Source organism: Bactrocera oleae, chromosome 6 (genome assembly GCF_042242935.1).
Source record: "Bactrocera oleae isolate idBacOlea1 chromosome 6, idBacOlea1, whole genome shotgun sequence".
Lineage (NCBI taxonomy): Eukaryota > Metazoa > Arthropoda > Insecta > Diptera > Tephritidae > Bactrocera > Bactrocera oleae.
In genome coordinates this window covers 3,169,864-3,187,147 of record NC_091540.1, presented here as the reverse complement: position 1 = coordinate 3,187,147, position 17,284 = coordinate 3,169,864, and the positions used below count along the sequence as shown (strand labels likewise).

At 32.6% G+C, this 17,284-nt stretch overlaps 1 protein-coding gene across 5 annotated transcripts; it reads left to right on the top strand.

Annotated features, from left to right (window-relative positions):
• The first annotated feature begins 243 nt into the window (after positions 1-243).
• On the top strand, positions 244-17,231 carry LOC106616348 (sodium-independent sulfate anion transporter). 5 transcript variants are annotated; one of them, XM_014232968.3, is made up of 11 exons: positions 244-384; positions 11,226-11,402; positions 11,492-11,696; positions 11,756-11,841; positions 11,902-12,042; positions 12,426-12,680; positions 12,738-13,088; positions 13,162-13,335; positions 13,884-14,031; positions 14,105-14,284; positions 14,426-16,036. In XM_014232968.3, the coding sequence occupies exons 2-11, from the start codon at positions 11,238-11,240 to the stop codon at positions 14,542-14,544; spliced, it is 1,824 nt and encodes a 607-aa protein (XP_014088443.1). In that variant the 5' UTR covers positions 244-384; positions 11,226-11,237; the 3' UTR covers positions 14,545-16,036. The 5 variants fall into 5 exon arrangements, with proteins under 5 accessions (XP_014088443.1, XP_036214336.1, XP_014088444.1 ...); XM_036358443.2 differs by lacking the exons at positions 244-384; positions 14,426-16,036 and adding exons at positions 6,328-6,480; positions 17,109-17,231; XM_014232969.3 differs by lacking the exon at positions 244-384 and adding an exon at positions 6,328-6,480 and having other exon boundaries at positions 15,603-16,036.
• Positions 17,232-17,284: the final 53 nt, after the last annotated feature.

Below are 17,284 nucleotides of genomic sequence, written 5' to 3'. Positions count from 1 at the left end.
AATAATTTTTGAAGTTTTGGTTTGTATGTAACGAGATTTCTGGTAAAGCAATTAGAAGGAAACATTTGTACAGTTCGACATAAAATTATATTGGCATTGCGTGCAGCAGCTGTTGAAAGCATGGTATAAGGGTTAAAAGTTTGCCTGACAGCTGTTGGAATTCGTCGGATAGTTGAATATTTGCGTGTAATTTATTTACCGCTAGTTGTGGTTATAATTTTTTTTAAGTATACAAGTGTAATACACATATATATATAACAGAAATGATGGTTTATAGTGAATATAGAATTTTTTAATGGCTAATATATGCGACAAATTTGACATAGTAAACATATATGTATGTATGTATTTATGCATGTGTACGTAGAGCATTTAATCCAAAAGGTAAGTGGTTTGCAATTTTAAGCATAAAGAAGCACATACAGCATATAAACTTTCTTGCAAATAAGAATAATTAACATAAAATTGGTACAGCAAGGTAAAGAACACAATAATCATAAAAATATACACATATTGCTGCTGGGTGACAATTGTAAAAAATCAATCTGAAACTCCAGCAAAGAACATATATACAAGTATATGTATGTATGAACGTATCTATCCGAAGTACGCATTGTTTCCGTTTCCGAGCGCGTACTATTATCTTTAATGTAGTAGCTTATGTGCAAAGCTAACAGAAACTAAATTAAATGAATATTTAATATACATATTAAACTATTTTTAGTAAAAATGTGTTTCTGTGTGTTATCACAGAAAACTATTGTATACAACTAATGACCTTCCTATATATTTTACCAGTCTATAACTGATAATATTTACATTACTGTGCAAAATAATTGCAACAAACGTTTCTTAAATAAAAAGCATAACAAATTCCAGAGTTAGTACACACAAAATATAATATATATACATAATTCTTATACTAAATTATAGTGCATAGAAGTGACAATAAGTAACATTCGAATTCCTTAAAGTCTATAAATTATCTGCTTTTAGTAGAAACCTGTAAAAAAGTTTGTATTATGATAAAAGTACTACTTGACTTACGCGCTTGGAAAATAATATTTTTCACAACATTGTTGATAGTTTAGTTAATATATTGTATTGGCAGGTGAAGGTTTTCGTGATTATCTCATAATATCGCCTTAATTTGTTGTACTTTAGGTGGATTTCGTTAATATTTGAGTAATTTTGTATACGATTCTAAATACCGCATTCTTTAGCTGGTTTTTCGTGCATTCCACGTACATAAATGCTTGTCTGTGTATGTATAAGTGTTTAACTATGTAATATATGTAAATTAAATCACGTATTGATTTGAAATTCAACAGCAAATTTGATGTGACCACTCGACATGTTTTTTAATGCTTCCATTTTAATTATATTTGCTTTCAACAAAAAACCAGTTTATGAATACACCGCTCTTACAGCGACACATTTGCGCAAGAAAGCACGCAATAAACAAAGTAATTTCTCGTACTTGTTGGTGTTTACATCATTTCGGTTTTCGTTGTCAATATTGGCAGCTTCCATCAACAACAATTGCAAAAACTATTGTATAAGGTTATTGACTTTATTTCGTAGTTAAATGAGACACATAGAAATTAGAAATGCAATTATTTATATATAGAGTGGTGCTGAATTGATTTTTGAGTGCTAGTTAATTCCAAGCATGTGCGCGATGGTGAACAAAATATCCATATGTGGCCAACAAAAAACTGTAAGGTCTGTAAAAAACTCATTAAAGTTCAATTAAGTGTGTGACATTTGGTTTCTATGATAACTTTTAACAATATCCCACAATTGTCTAAATTTCTGCAAGAACAATTTGAAAATATAGTGATACCGATATGAAGTGAGCGTTAAGATACAAATGTGTTGGTAGGGAAAATTTGTTGTGAACGAGCCTTAATTTTTTTTCTATTTGGTTGCCAATACATCTGTCAAACATATTCAATAACTTTACAGTCTTTGAACATCATATTTTTTAATTGTGTTGAAAACGTCAAGTGAAAATATCATTTAGTGATATTTGTTTTATTTATATAGTAGCTTCAAAGCACTTAGACTGGGACTGGGACTGGGCCAGTTTCGGCTCAATAATCCGGCCTGTGTGTTTTGGCGTTTTCAAGGTAGTTGATGTAAATGCAATCTTGAGAATCTCAGAAAACGGTCGCCACCACCTTTCCGGCAGAATAGCTTTCTTCGGAGCAGGTTCGTAGACTATGGTCGACCCTCAATAGCCATTACAATATCGCAGAACGTTTTTCTGACGTGAAGAAGTTCTTCATAAAAAATGTAGCATACTTCAAATGTAGACTCAGTATCCAAACGTACAGTTATCTCAGTTTGAGTGTAAACTTTGGAGAAACCCGCTTCTTAGTGTTAGCGCCATGTTATTGTATTTGTTTGTTTTTATCGTGGCTGAGTAATATCAACTGAGAACTTTGATAAGCTCTAATTTTTTTTCAACATACAGTTTATATCTTACAAAAAATTCTTAACCAGCGATGAGTTTTGTATGAGCTTCTTTGTCATTTACGATAATTTATAATATTTTGCGGTACGTGAATGCTTCGTACATATAGAGATTACACATTTGCCAATTGGTTGAATTTTTCTGCGGAATTCAAAGTTCATTGTTGAGTGCATAGAACTTCATAAAAACGCATATTATCGGGGCTGCTTAGCACGTTTTATATTTGCCGATAAATCGTTTTATGCCTGAGGCTGTTCCCAATTAGATAGCGAAAGCAGATATACAGTTATATTTGTTACCTTTATAATGTCAACGGTTTTCACTCCTCGCTTCCTCAAGGTATTCAAAGCCATTCTCAAACCGAAATGGTCGGTATGGAACCTAAACTCGCTCCGCGTCCAACGGAAGGCTGATGTTTCCTTTTGCCTTAAAAAATATTCTGATATATATTATCAACCAAACTCCAGATGACTGAGCTTGGCTTTTGTTTTTTGGGTAAAATGACGTTGGATGGTTCAACTTCTTTCGTATGGCTTTCCGTTTGGTGAACTCAAACATGAATGGAACCATTTATACTTTTTTTTGAAGTATTGGATTCTGCTCTCGACGAAGTAGGCACTCGTAAGCAGTTACCACTGAAGATACTTTATAGATATCAAAAAAACCTGTTGTTGTTCTAGGAATGCTGCTGAGTTGAGAGTTCTTGGCCAGATAAAAATCCGGGTCCCTTCCGGTTACGTAGACCCGACTGTCGTGGGAACGGCTTTTTTGGACAGATCGTTCATGAATATTTGTGAATGTGAAAGCTTTGTGCAGTGTAATTACCGTGCAAGCTCATAATAAATCAAAGACAGTATATAGACCCGATTCTCAGAAACATTATTCTGTTCGCAGATTGCTGTGAAGTTGACGTAAATGTAGATCAAGAAAGTAAGCAGAGATTCTTAGATAGTTCAGCCAAAGGCTGTCGAAATAAACTTAAAGTTCGCCCAATCAGAACACCTATTTTTTCAAATCTTCCTATCATAATAGACTTTTATGCGTCAATAATATATTTTCGAACTGAAAGCGTCTTTTACTTTGTATAATAATAATTGTATTATTATTTTTCATATAATAAATAAATAAATATATTTTGAGTGCGACTATATTATAACTTCTAGATTGTTAGCTCCATCTTGTGATCGAAAAAAAATTATTTCTTATCTAGTTTCATTTTTAGATTGAAACAACAATTTCCCTTGATTATTTTGTTTTCTAATTTTATTTTTTCAAGCGAAAAAAGCCCCGTTGTATTCAAGCGTCTGACTTGGTTTCAAAAGCATTTTATACACTTTTGTCCTTGAATTACTTTGCATTTCTCTTTAACAACAAATAAACAAATGATGTAATATCTCGAGTATTTGCTTATTTTGTTTTTGCTTAATTGAATAAGGTACTTATTATGGAGTACTATGTCATTGAAATGCATAGTATTTAGACTTAATTATGTAATAGGGAAGTGTTAAAAGTGTCGCAATGTTCTGAGTATTATTATTTTAAATTTTGCATTCTTATTATATAAGTAAATAGAACACTTCAAAGGTTACCTTATCCGTAATTGAAGTGGGGGGATACTCTTCTGAATGGATCTAAAACAGTTGAAAGTTTTGTCTAAAAATGATTCTATGACTTTCAACCTGATCTTACGCCGGTTTTTGATAAGCCACGCCCAGATACTACGAAAGCGACTATCACGGACGATAACGAGACAAAATCCATGAACTCTTATTGGCTGATCGTCGGTTAAAAGTTTCCCGAAACAGCTGAGAAAGTAGACATCTCAAAAGTCGGCGTGGGTTACAGCCTGAATGAAATATTGGTGATGAAAAAGCCGTGTTTGCTCACCCCGGACAACGTGGGCAACTTTCAGACCAATTCAAAGCAGTTTCAGATGCTGTTTAAAAAATTCTTTTACATACAATATTTTGAATCGTGTGTCGTAACCGCAAATGAAATATGGATTCATTGTTTTATAAGGAACAATCGATACGGTGGTCTTCCTTCGACTAAACTGCTCCGAAGCGGACAAAGCATGTCATATAAGCCGGAAAGGTGATAACTACCGGTGTAGGTAATCGCGGGTACGGAGGCCTACTTTATAAGCCAATTCTATAGAGCTCAAGTGAGGTTAGGTTAGGTCGTAGGGCCGATTTTCAAACCAAAATTAATGCAGGATCCCACTTGAACGGCCCTGAGGTCGATTTTAAGCCCAAGTTGGATCCTGCGTTACCCTTGATGCGATTTTACCCTAGTTTTTTCAAAATTTTCGTTTTTCTTATGCATCCAAGTACTTATCGAACCGCTCTCTTATCTTTATCACTTCTCTTGATCGATGGAAGTTGCAAAAAATATCTTTTACATCTTTTACACAGCTAGACAACTCAGGGGTTCGAACTTTGTTGATAATATTCTTAAAGAATTCGACTGCAAGAGAAACATTTAAATACTCCTTTTTCAATTTTATAACGCGATTTTCTGCAATTTTATGAATTCAATTACAATATCTCGTTTCGTACAAACTTTTTAATAAATCAATATGTTCATTGCTTAAATATTTAATTTATATACAATGTGTGCAAAATATGACCGCACTTATTATATGAAAATTTGCACTCGTTACGGAGTATATTGACTATTTCAATTGGTTAATCAATTCCAATTCCGCTTTCAATTAGTACTCAACACTTTTGATTTTTGCAATGAGTGTTTAGTAAACAAATAAAATTATTTAAAAAAAAATAGAAAATAGCAGAAAAATGAGAGGGCTACCATAAATGAGTAATTGTTTCTTCGGCCCATATATTTACGCTCATAAACCATAAACGTTTTGTTTAACGTATCACAAATGAAAACCAAATTCTTCTAGTTTCTTATGGCGGTTTCATCCTCAAAACGCGCTGATGCGTGGTACGGAGAGCACGCTCCTAAGCGCCGCAATGCAGGTCAAACCGGAGCGTGCGCTCTACATTTTTACTTCTTTCGACGTCAGCGTTCGTTCAGAACACTTAAAAATTTAGTAGACAGAACGTGACTGTTGCACAGTGAGCTAAAATAGTGTTTAGGGAAATAAATTTCAACTAAGTAAGCGATTCATATTTAGTGTTAATTTTTTTTATATAGAGTCACTCTTTATCAATTTTCTGAGCGTATTTTTTAGATGGAATAACTTTTTATAAAAATTCATGAGTCTTCCTTAGTTACCACCGTGAAGACTACAAAATTCTATTATTTGTTAAATACTGTTTTCGTTAAGTTTCCTTGGTTTAGAACGCAGTGTGTCACAATTTACTCACATTTAAGACCCTATACCACCGCAATTCTACTTAAAAAGTTCTAAAGAGGTTGTTGTCGTTGTTGTTGCGCCAAAAACATAAATGAAGTAATTTGGAGGATTACTGACATGTTGACAATCCTTAGATGCATAAAAATCCAGGTCCGTTCCGGCTACGTAGACCGAACGGTCGTTTAAATGGAGTCTAAAGGCTTTAAGAGAGAGTTTTAATTCATGTCTGCGTTTGTCAATTGCCATCACCAAGAAACGCGTAAAAAATGGATTATGGAATGTTCTTCATTTTCTGTGACTTTCAGGTCTAAAAATTTTTTCTCTTCAGTAAAAAATCGAATACTATAAATTGCTATAAAAATATGAACCTGTGTACGTTATTGTAGCTTCGGTGCAGTCGAGGTTAACGTCTTTTCTTATTTTTTCTTGCAATAATTCTCAAACGCGCCCACTGTGCATTCATTAGCTCATACACTCTCACTGATAGTAGTGGTCGTTTGTTTGTTGACGTTGCCGCCAGAGCTGGTTGCCGGCATAGTCTGTATGCTAGTCAGAGTTCATCATCAGTTTGCATGTTTAAGACCGATCAGTTGTGAGTTACATTTAAACATAAACGCATCTTCTGAATTTCGATTTCGCGACGGAGGCTATAATTTTAACTACTAGCAACGATTTGGTTGGTGTTCATTACTATACTTATTTATGCGCAAAAAATATTATTTATTGAAAACTAGATAATTGATAAAATTTTAATTAACTTTAGTAACTTTTTACGTTTTGTAAACGCGTCTGCGTGACGAAAACAATTTGAAGAAAGCTGTGCAAACTAACTGTGTGTGTTGGTTGGCTTGTTGACAATGAGAATGGAAAAGTAAATAAAAATATCAAAACTAACAAAAGCTAACAAAAGCTAACATGCCTTCACCTAAAAACTATAAAAGTTAACACAAATAGTACACATTAATTAAAAAACAAAAAAACAAAAACTGGTATCCACGAGAGCATTTTATAAATAAAATTTTAGAAATAAACAAATATTAATTTTTCTCATAGGAAACAAGAAAACCATTTTATAAACAAGTTTTTTTTACAGTTGTTGTTGTTGCGCTATAATGTTATTGTATGCATGTGCCACCAGCAGAGGTGCCAGTTTTTTAGCATCTTGTAGAAGTAAACATGCGTAAACTTCCTTTGAAAACGAGCTAACTGAATTTATTGAATCGCAAATTATATGTGTGAATGTGTGCAAAACTAATTCGTTGTAGAATTAAATACACTAGAGCTGACAATCGGCAAAATTGATTGGCGTGAATTGGTGACTTTTTATATTATATTATATGTACATAGTATATATACATACATATATAAAAGTGTAATAAAAATAATGAATGAATATAGTATTTTGCATTTACTCGAGGGAAATAGAAAAAAAAAATTTATTGAAACAAAAAAAAGAACAATAAAAAAAATAACAAAAATTAAAAAAAAAAATAGAAAAAAATTCAAAATAAGGAAATGATGAAATGATTAGATATAAAAATTAAATAAATAAATCAATATTTAAAAAAGTAAAAGCAAAATTAACAACTTAAAGAAAATATTAAATAAATAAAAATATTTAAATAAAAAAAAAATATATATTTAAATAAAAAAAAAAAAATAAATATCTATTTAAATAAAAAAAAAAAAAAATATATATATATATATTTAAGTAAAAAAACAATAATAAATATTATATATATATATTTAAGTAAATAAAAAAATATTATATTAAAAAAAAAAACAAGAAAAAACGTTGCACTCAAGTTATACTACCCTTCACAAATAAAAAAATTGATTTTTATCGGTCAATTTGTATGTTGGCTATATGCTATAGTGTTTCTATCTGAACAATTTGCTCGGATATAGCAGCGTTGCTTTGGACAGTAGATCATGCGAAATGCCGTGATATTTTGCCAAATAAACAAGTTTCCATATAAATACTTGATTTTGATCTATAAAAAGTTTGTATGAAAGCTAAATACTATAGTGGTGCGATATCGGCAGTTCCGACAAATGAACAGCTTCTTCTCGTGAAAATTTCAAACGATAAGGACTTTGTATAGCAGTACAATTGTGATACGCTCGAGTTAGCCATAAGACCAAGACCCAATTTGATGCCTTTTTATACATAGTAATGCTAATGTTGAATTTCATTTTCTTTATCTTTCACTTTCTTTTGGGAGACGAGCTCCAAAAAGTTTCATTTCAATGCCGATAAAACGCAAGGGAAATTAAAAACCGTATATCTACACAACAACCGATGCCAGATATGTATCGTATCTGAATGCTGGCTAGACAGTATTGGCACAATTAATTAATTTCCAAAATTAATTAAAATAAGTGCGAAATCTGTTTGCGCTATCAATGGTAACTGGGGTAAACATGTGATATCGCAATGCGATTAGAAATTGTTTATTATTATGAAAGCTTAAATATGATGCGAAAATATTTCTAACGCTTTTACAGATTAAACGGCTTAAGTTAGTTGTAGGTGTTTGGAAACCTCAATTCATTACAATTTTTTCCTTGAAAACCGTTATCAAAAGGGGTGACATTAACTTGATACTTAGATCGTCAGATTTGACTCCCTAAGAAATCTATTTCTCTTGATTTTTTAAAAGCCAGGTATGTCAGCAGTTCTCAAACCATTCGAAAAAAGATTCCCTAATCCACACATCAAGTCAAAGAAATATATTTACTATTCGCCGGTATTTTTAAGTTCCATTTTTATCTGCTGCGACTTTTCTTCTCTATCCTTTCCTACTTGTATTGCTTATACCATATCTTTCAAGTATTTATCCATCGAAAACCTAGTAATATAGTGTTAATGAAGTTATGTAGACTGGGTATTTAAAGTTCCGTTTTTAATACTTAGTATGTAGAATGAAATATTGAAAGCAAAAGAACTGTTGCCTTTTGCTGAACACAAAAAAGCTCAACAATTCAAATTTCCAAACAAATCATTTATAAAATTGCTTAAGCCAAATATGAACCAAGCAGTCAGATCAACTTGTTACAAGCTACTTTGCAGCTAGTATGAGTCACAAGCCAAACTAGTCAGCCACCTGTCATTTTTCCATGCAAGCAACCGACAGTTGTACGCGTTGACGTGCTACGAGCTGTCAATTGTTAGATTTCGGTTGAGCAATATTTCAGCTTCGTATTAGTTCCAAAGCCAGATAACCGTCTAATTTTATTTATATACTCAGTAACAATTACAATTTAGATTTTCCTTCGCTGCTTCATACTATTGTTTGAAAAATAATAATTAACGCACATAACTTTGCTTTTTTTCTGAACAAACTTTCCCAAAAATTGGTATAAATCTGTTAGTTCTGACATTAAATTAGTCTTATCGCAAGCTACACATACTTTAAGACACTGCTACTAAAATGCTAAATACAGAAATATGCGAAAATGTTTCATTAGCTCAGCACTTAAAAAGCATTAGGTCATATTTCTGATTAATACGGTAAAACTATAAAAATAAAGCAAACATTCGCTGTTTTCTTTTTTGTTTATTATTGACTTTTTCAATCTCAGTTGTGGTCAACACATTATCGGAATTATGAAGAGTGTATTAATTGCTAAAATAAAACGCCATATTGGTTAATCTGCTGACTAATATAAAGGGTGTTTTTTTTAGACATGTAGTTTTCAAGAAGAAATAAAACGCATTTCATTTAATGTATGGCCAAGAATTAGCTTTATTATAAAGATTAAGGTTTGCCATTATGTTTTAAAAATGATTTCAGAAAAATAACTGCCGCGGCTGGCTCGAGTATATTCCAGGGGAGACGACAATTTTCGACCACTTTTTGTGGCAATCGGGGCCGTATGTCAGCGATAATGCACCGATTATTTTCTTCCACGGCGTCAATCGTCTCGGGGTTATTTTCGCTTAAACTGGACTATTTTTAGTGGGCTTGTCTACACAGTTAGTGTTAAAGCGCACGATCTTTCAGGCCTACGACGCGAGCTAATGATCTCACCAAAAGTTGCCTGCAATAAATTGATTGTTTCGTAGGCTATATTGCATGTAGTGCTATCTTGTTGGAAATATAGGTCGTCTACATCAACATCTTGTTTATTTTATTAATGTACCCATTCAACCAAAAGTGAGCTTCATCGCTGAACAACATTTTCATGTGAAAATCGGGATCGGTGGGCATCTCGTTTTAGGCCCCTTCATTGAATGTGCGACGCGCTGAAAGGTCGTTCAGCTTGAAATCTTGCCCGAGTTAGATTTTGTAAGCACGCAAAGCAAGACCCTTCTACTAAATCTTCCAAAACGTGGATGGGCAAAGCTTCAATTGTAGCGTGCGATAACGGATGGACCCATTTGGGTCTTCTTCCATACTCTGCCTCACAGCCGTAATAGCGTGACGCGAAACCAACCAATCTGTCTCAATTTTAGAAAAAGAATCAAAACGGCCAGAAATAGAAAGAAACAGTTTAAACAAAGCTTTCAACTTTACAGTTAGATGGCTTTGTAACCATGAGCCATGCTACCCAAAACATATAATCACATAAGATGGGGCGATGCTTGGAGTATTTGAGGGAAAAATTTTGAAAAAGATCCCTATAGTATTATAGCCGAATACATTTTATCAGGGCATTGACTTGTTTGTGTCACAGGAGAATATGACGAGCTCATCAGTCATGACAAGTCCAAGTAACATATGGACAACATTATCCATATACATTAACTGATATATAACTACATCTTTAACTTTGGACTAGAATTATAACAATTCAAATTGTACACTTTGCGAACTAAATTGCCATTCAATTATGCCACAATAGAGATACTCATCTATTATTACATAATACAATAATTATAGTTTTCAAAAGATTCATTCTGACTAAAGAGAAAATAATTGCCGCTATGTGTAATAACTAAATGAAATCATCGAGCATGCGAACGTGAACTTTAACGGAACACAGCTAGACAGTTGCTTGGCCGAGTCTTTAAGCGGTTTTGGGGGTTACAAGGTTTTAAATATTTTAAAACTGTCAGATTAAGTGAAGAACATTTTTTAGAAGTTTTTTGATATAAGGCTTTGTAATTTATCGCACAACTTTTTTATAATTATTATACTTACGGAATTCGAACCTACGCACCACTGCGCGGTAGCCATGTGCTTACACCATTTTGCTACGACGAGAAAGCAGTCACAATTCCAATTATTGTCACAGTCGAAAAAAAACGATTATATACTTTTGAACTGTATACAATTCATATATTAGGCTTACAATGTTTAAACATATAAATAATGTAAGGTTATGTTATGTGTAAATTTTTTAAATTGTCATATAAAAACTGAATTTAAACTTTCATTGCAATCAAAAATGATTAAAGAATAATTTTTATTCCAGTTTTATTGAGTCATGAAAGCAGTCGACGTCGCTCACCGGCTACTGCCTGGTATTAAATGGTTACACGGTTATTCGGCGCCAGATGCTATAGCCGATCTGATTGCGGGCATTACAGTAGGCTTAACAGTATTGCCACAGGGTCTTGCTTATGCGACATTGGCGGGACTGGAACCACAAGTGAGTACTTTAAAGTTTCTAACCTCATATTCTTTTCTTTTTTTTTCTATATACTGGCGTTCTAGTAATAATGTCCTTCTTAACTCCAGTATGGTCTCTACTCCGCATTCGTTGGTGGCATCGTGTATGCCTTATTGGGCAGCTGTCGTCAAGTTACCATCGGTCCAACAGCGCTATTGGCGCTCATGACTAGCCGTCACACAGGTTTCGGCTTGAACTCTGGTCCAACCTACGCGATATTATTATGTTTGATCTCCGGACTTGTGGAGTTTCTGATGGCTGTGCTGCGCTTAGGTGAGTCTGGTTTAAATATAAAATTGTTGTATTAAAATATTCATTTGTGAAAATCGTAGGTGCGCTTGTGGACCTAATTTCACTGCCAGTAACTGTGGGTTTCACCTCAGCGACGGCGGTCATCATCGGCACTTCGCAGTTGAAAGTAAATACTTCTTGTTTTTAGCGTTGTGGTGTGTTTTTTAAGTAAATATTTCGTGTATAGGGTCTGCTTGGTATCCGTGGCGGCGGCGGCGGTTCCGGTTTTATGAAAACTATGGAATCGGTTTTTACGAATTTAGACAAAATACGTTATGGTGATTTTACTTTGGGAATTGTTACTATCACCATTTTGCTTTTGCTGCGGGTAAGTGTTTACAATTTGCCAAATTAAGTATTTTGATTACATAATTATTATCTCTAAAACTATATAACGTATACACTTGAGGTAAATAACTTACTTGTGTATGAAGTGCATTAGTAAGGCTTGAAGATAAGGATTAAAAAAGGTGTGATAATATTAAAAAAAAATTTTTCGACTGACTTTTTTAGAGCACTCGGTATTTCCCAAGCCTTTCTGGCAAAATCTGTTAGTATTGCTGTTAATATATAGGATTTAGACGATTAAAGTTAGGTTTAGGATACGAGCTCTTTCAACGGAGTTTGGCTAAAGAGATAGAATTTAGAATCAATTTTATTAGTGCTAAAAGCTTTCCCGACATTAACTTTTCCTGTCATTCCTTTTTATAGAAACTAAAGGATGTCAAAATACCCGGTCGTCGCATCTTGAGCGGCACACTTTGGGTCATTGCAACCGGCCGCAATGCGCTCGTTGTGCTCATCGCCAGTATCTTAGCTTACAATACATGTGATACACAGGAGTCGTGTCCGTTCGCGTTGACGGGTAAAGTGAAAAGCGGTTTTCCAGATATCGAATTTCCAAAATTCCATACAACAATACAGGCACCGAATGGCACTGCAATTGAACAGAACTATAAGGATATGGTAAGTCTAGCAGCCATTATACAAAGTTCCTCCAGAACAGTTTTATTTCGCTTTCAGTTGAAGGAGCTTGGTCCCTCCATGATTATACTGCCAGTAATTGCCGTGCTGGGCAACGTCGCCATCTCGAAGGCATTCAGCAGTGCAGGTATAAGTCCAACACGCGAATTGGTGGCGCTCTCACTCAGCAATGTGATCGGTTCGTTCTTCTCTTCAATGCCCGTGACTGGTTCCTTTTCGCGCAGCGCTGTGAACCATGCGAGTGGTGTGCGTACACCCATTGGCGGTTTTTATACTAGCGCTTTGGTATTGCTGGCGCTCGGTTTGCTCGCGCCCTATTTTCAGTACATACCAAAGGCGGCGCTGAGCGCAGTCATCATATCGGCGGTAATATTTATGATTGAATTTGAGGTAGGTGGAGCAGCTGTGATAATAAAATTGGAAGTGAAAGTAAGATTTTATAAATGCCTTTATTTGTTTTAAGGTCGTCAAACCACTTTGGCGCTGCAGTCGTCGCGAATTACTGCCTGGCGCTATAACATTCGTTGTCAGTCTCGCTATCGGCGTAGAGCTCGGTTTGCTGTTGGGCGTGGGTGTAGATGTGGCGTACCTGGTGTACCGTGCCGCACGTCCGGCGCTCAGCGTCTCCAAATTGAGGGTACATTTAATTGATCCTGCACTTTTTATATGCTGAACAGGGTATACGAGTATACGATGTTTGTTTGAGTTGAGTTGATTTAGCCAAGTCTGTTTGTTTGTATATATGCAAACTAGTCTTTTAGTTTTCGAGATATCGATATGAATTTTTATACACGGTCTTCTCTCTCCAAGAAACTACGTATTTGTCGGAATCGCCGATATCGGATCACTATAACTTATAGCTGCCATACAAACTGAACGATCTAACTCAAGTCTTTGTATGGAAAACTTTTTTATTCGACAAGATATCTTTACGAAATTTGGCATGGATTTTTGTCAAAGTCATTCCTAAAATCTCCGAATTTATTATTCAGATCGGAATACTATAGTACATATCTGACTTTCAAACTAACCGATCAAAATCAAGATAAAGACCTTTTTATATCTTTTTATGATATAAAAGTGCACCTGTGAAGGCTATTATAGCTTCGGTTCAGCCGAAGTAAACGTTTTTTCTTGTTTTTAGAGAAAACGGTAATTTGTATATTTTTTATTCATGTCATTTAGACCACCAATGGCACAGAGTACATACTTATGCGCCCTATACACAGTTCACTCTACTTCCCGGCAATTGAATGGGTGCGCACTGGCATATCGAAGGCTGTAGTCATGCACGGTACTGCGCCTGTGGTCCTGGATTGCTCCAATATGCATGGTATATAATAAAATTAAAACAGAAATATTGTTTATTATATTTTTTTTTTCTTTTTTTTTCATTTCCACTGCAGAACTCGATTTTACAGCAGCACGTGGCATGGGCGCTTTGAATAAAGAGTTAGCTAGCAAATTTGTGCCATTCTTTTTGTTAAAGGCGTCTAAAGAGATCTGTATTATACTAAAAGAATCGACAAATTGCGATTTTTCAACTATAGAAACTACAGATGATTTGGAATATATACTAGAAAATAGTAAGTAAAAAATATTTTTCAATTATAATTGTGTGAACTAACAGTAAATTGCTTATATTTACATAACGTTAATAAAACCTAACTGTTAACGCAAATTAATCATGTACCTGTGTCTGTGTTTATTTCTTAATCTACCCTCAGCGGCATCGATCGACGATCATCGCTTGCAAGTTACCATTCCGCTAATTTCAGCACAAACTAAAGTAAATTGTGGTGATTCCACGGCGATTGATGGCGGTGGCGCTGGCGGACATGTGTAGATTTATAAACAACATGTAGATTTTTTAAAAATTTAGATTTTTTAATGCAATGAAGCTGAATTTATCTAATATTTTGAGAAATATTTCTGATTGGTTTCTTTGCAATGTTTGGCTAATGCTGTTCTAAGTATTTTTACATTCATGTACATTTGTGTTTTGTACAAAAATGTAGTTGTTCTTAGCAATATTAATATAACTGTATCTTTTTAAGAAGCTAAATTTTCTGAAGTTGAAAAAAGTTTGTAAAGTCTACTTATCACTTTATACGGTTAATAGTGGAAATTACGTGGCGGCTCAATTGAAAATGGATTTGTAGAAATTTAGAAGAGCAAGTATTGCTTACAATATTTATTTGAAAATCAATTTCAATGAAAATTTATAATTTAAGTATTTATGTATATAAATTTATTTTATTTTTTGTTACAATTTTTTTTCAATTTTACAATTTTATGCGAATCCATTTTCTATTGTATTGACAAAATATCGTAATTTTATATTTACCGTTGAAAAACTTTGTACACGTTTTCATATGGTTTTTGTTCTGTTTTTTACACATTTCATCTTTATAGTTAGGTTAAGTTTTAAGCACAAATTGGTTAATGTAATAAATAAATATTTATCATTTTAAAGCAAGTTAAGTCTTGTTTTTTACTGAAAAATATGGCTTTATACTATTTTCAATTTTTCTTCCTAAAAGCCCTATTAAAAAATAATTACTAAATAATATTATCTGACAGTGCTTTATTATTATTATATTTGTTTCAGTTTTTGTAAAAACATTTCTTCAAGTTTTTATGGCATATGCAGACACATTTTAATGTAATTTTGTTTGTAAAATTTCAAAAAAGATTTGGATAATGTTTTCATTTTTGTTTACCTAGCAGAGAAAATATTTTGACAATTTTTAAAATCTTAAGACATTTTGCCATCCTTACATTGTGGAAAGCAAAAAAAAAATATATATGTATATTTTCTAAGACTTTTTAATTATTTTAACCACTTTTCTTTAAAATTTTTAATTTTTTTGTTTTATAATATAAATGTTAAATATTGTTTAGGTCTGAAGATAAACGGTCTTTCTCTGACTTACAACAAGCATTTGCGTCGGCGGGAAATTTATTATGAAATGCAAAGACGTTAGAATCCAGTATGAGACCTGAAAATACGACCAGAAAATAGTCAAGTTTAAACCGTTACACTAAAAATTAATTTAGCGATCAGCTGTTAGGCTTATTCTGAGCACCGTTATATAAACAAATGTCATTAATGGCCAGGCTAACTAATTATGTGTGTGGTGAAGGTGAAAATTGATAACAAATTTTATTAATTAATTATAATGTATGAATGATTTTATTGAGCGTGCTTAATCTTAAAAGAAAATATTTTTAGAATAATTAATTAAAAAGTTACATTAATAAATATTAATTAATTGTAATGTATTTTTTTATATATATAAATATTTTTTACTAATAAAATTTACTAATAAAAATTATTTTACCAATAAAATTTTAGTAAAAATAGTTAAAGTTTTGATGCTCTTTGGTAACTAAAATCTGAAATGAAAAAAATTCTACAAAAATTGGCTCATATAATGCCTTCAACACAATTTTTCTAACCAAATTTCAAATCTTAAAATTTTAATTTACTCTCTTAATAACCAAACGAAATAAAATCTTTTGTGTAAAAAAGAAATAAAATTTATAAAAATTAAAGGCTTAGCGATAAAATTTTTTTCATTCCTTTGCGAATAACTTTTTAAAAAAATATTCTTAATTTTCGTTCAATAATTTTAAATATAACAGCTAAGTTTTTTTGAAAAATTCTACTACGGAAATTTTGTATATATATTTTTTGACAGATATTCATTTACGAATAGCTTTATAAAAATATGAAAATATTTCCTTAATTTTCCTTTAATAATTTCAATCATATTTGTAAAATTTTTATAATTTTTATTTAAAAATTTTAAATTAAACTTGATTCAATGCCACATGGCAGCATCATGCAATTGTCAATATACACGGGCAATAAAACTGCCGCGCACATTTTGAGCGCCACTGTTGCAGCCACACAGCAAACGACAACAAGGTTTGTTTTCAGAGCCGCCTACTATCGTTTATGTTCGCCTGGTACTCGGCGTTGTCTGTTAAAATCAGATTTTTAGGAAGTACCCAGTACCAAGTATGCATGCTAGGCATGCGACGCATATTGGAGTTGATTTCTTCATGGAAATTGAATGGAATTGATGCGAACTTGAATAAAATTAATAAAAAAAACATTTTTCAAAAGTAAAAAGGAAAAAAAATTAAAAATGTAAAAAAAAATTTCAAATTAAAAAACAAAATCAATTATTAAATTTTAAAAAATCGCGACATTTTTCCTGAAATATTATTAATAACTTATTTTAAATAATTTATTTTTTTTTGGGAAAATATTTGCGAAAATATGAGTGAGTATATTTTCAATTATTTTTTTTTGTAACAAAAAAGAGCGTTTATTTGTTTATATGTTTTTCAAACGTGAATCATGCTTATTTGTTTCACTAAAATATTACTTTTTTATAGACTATGCCTACACACGTTTTCTATGATGAACTCTAAACGGTTTTGAAGATAATAAAGAGACTCTCATTTATATGGAAACTTCGAAAATATTTTATTAGAATATTTTTAAAGATTTTAATGACTGCAAGACTGCAAAATATTTTTTAAATAAACTGAATGATAAAAAAATATTTTAA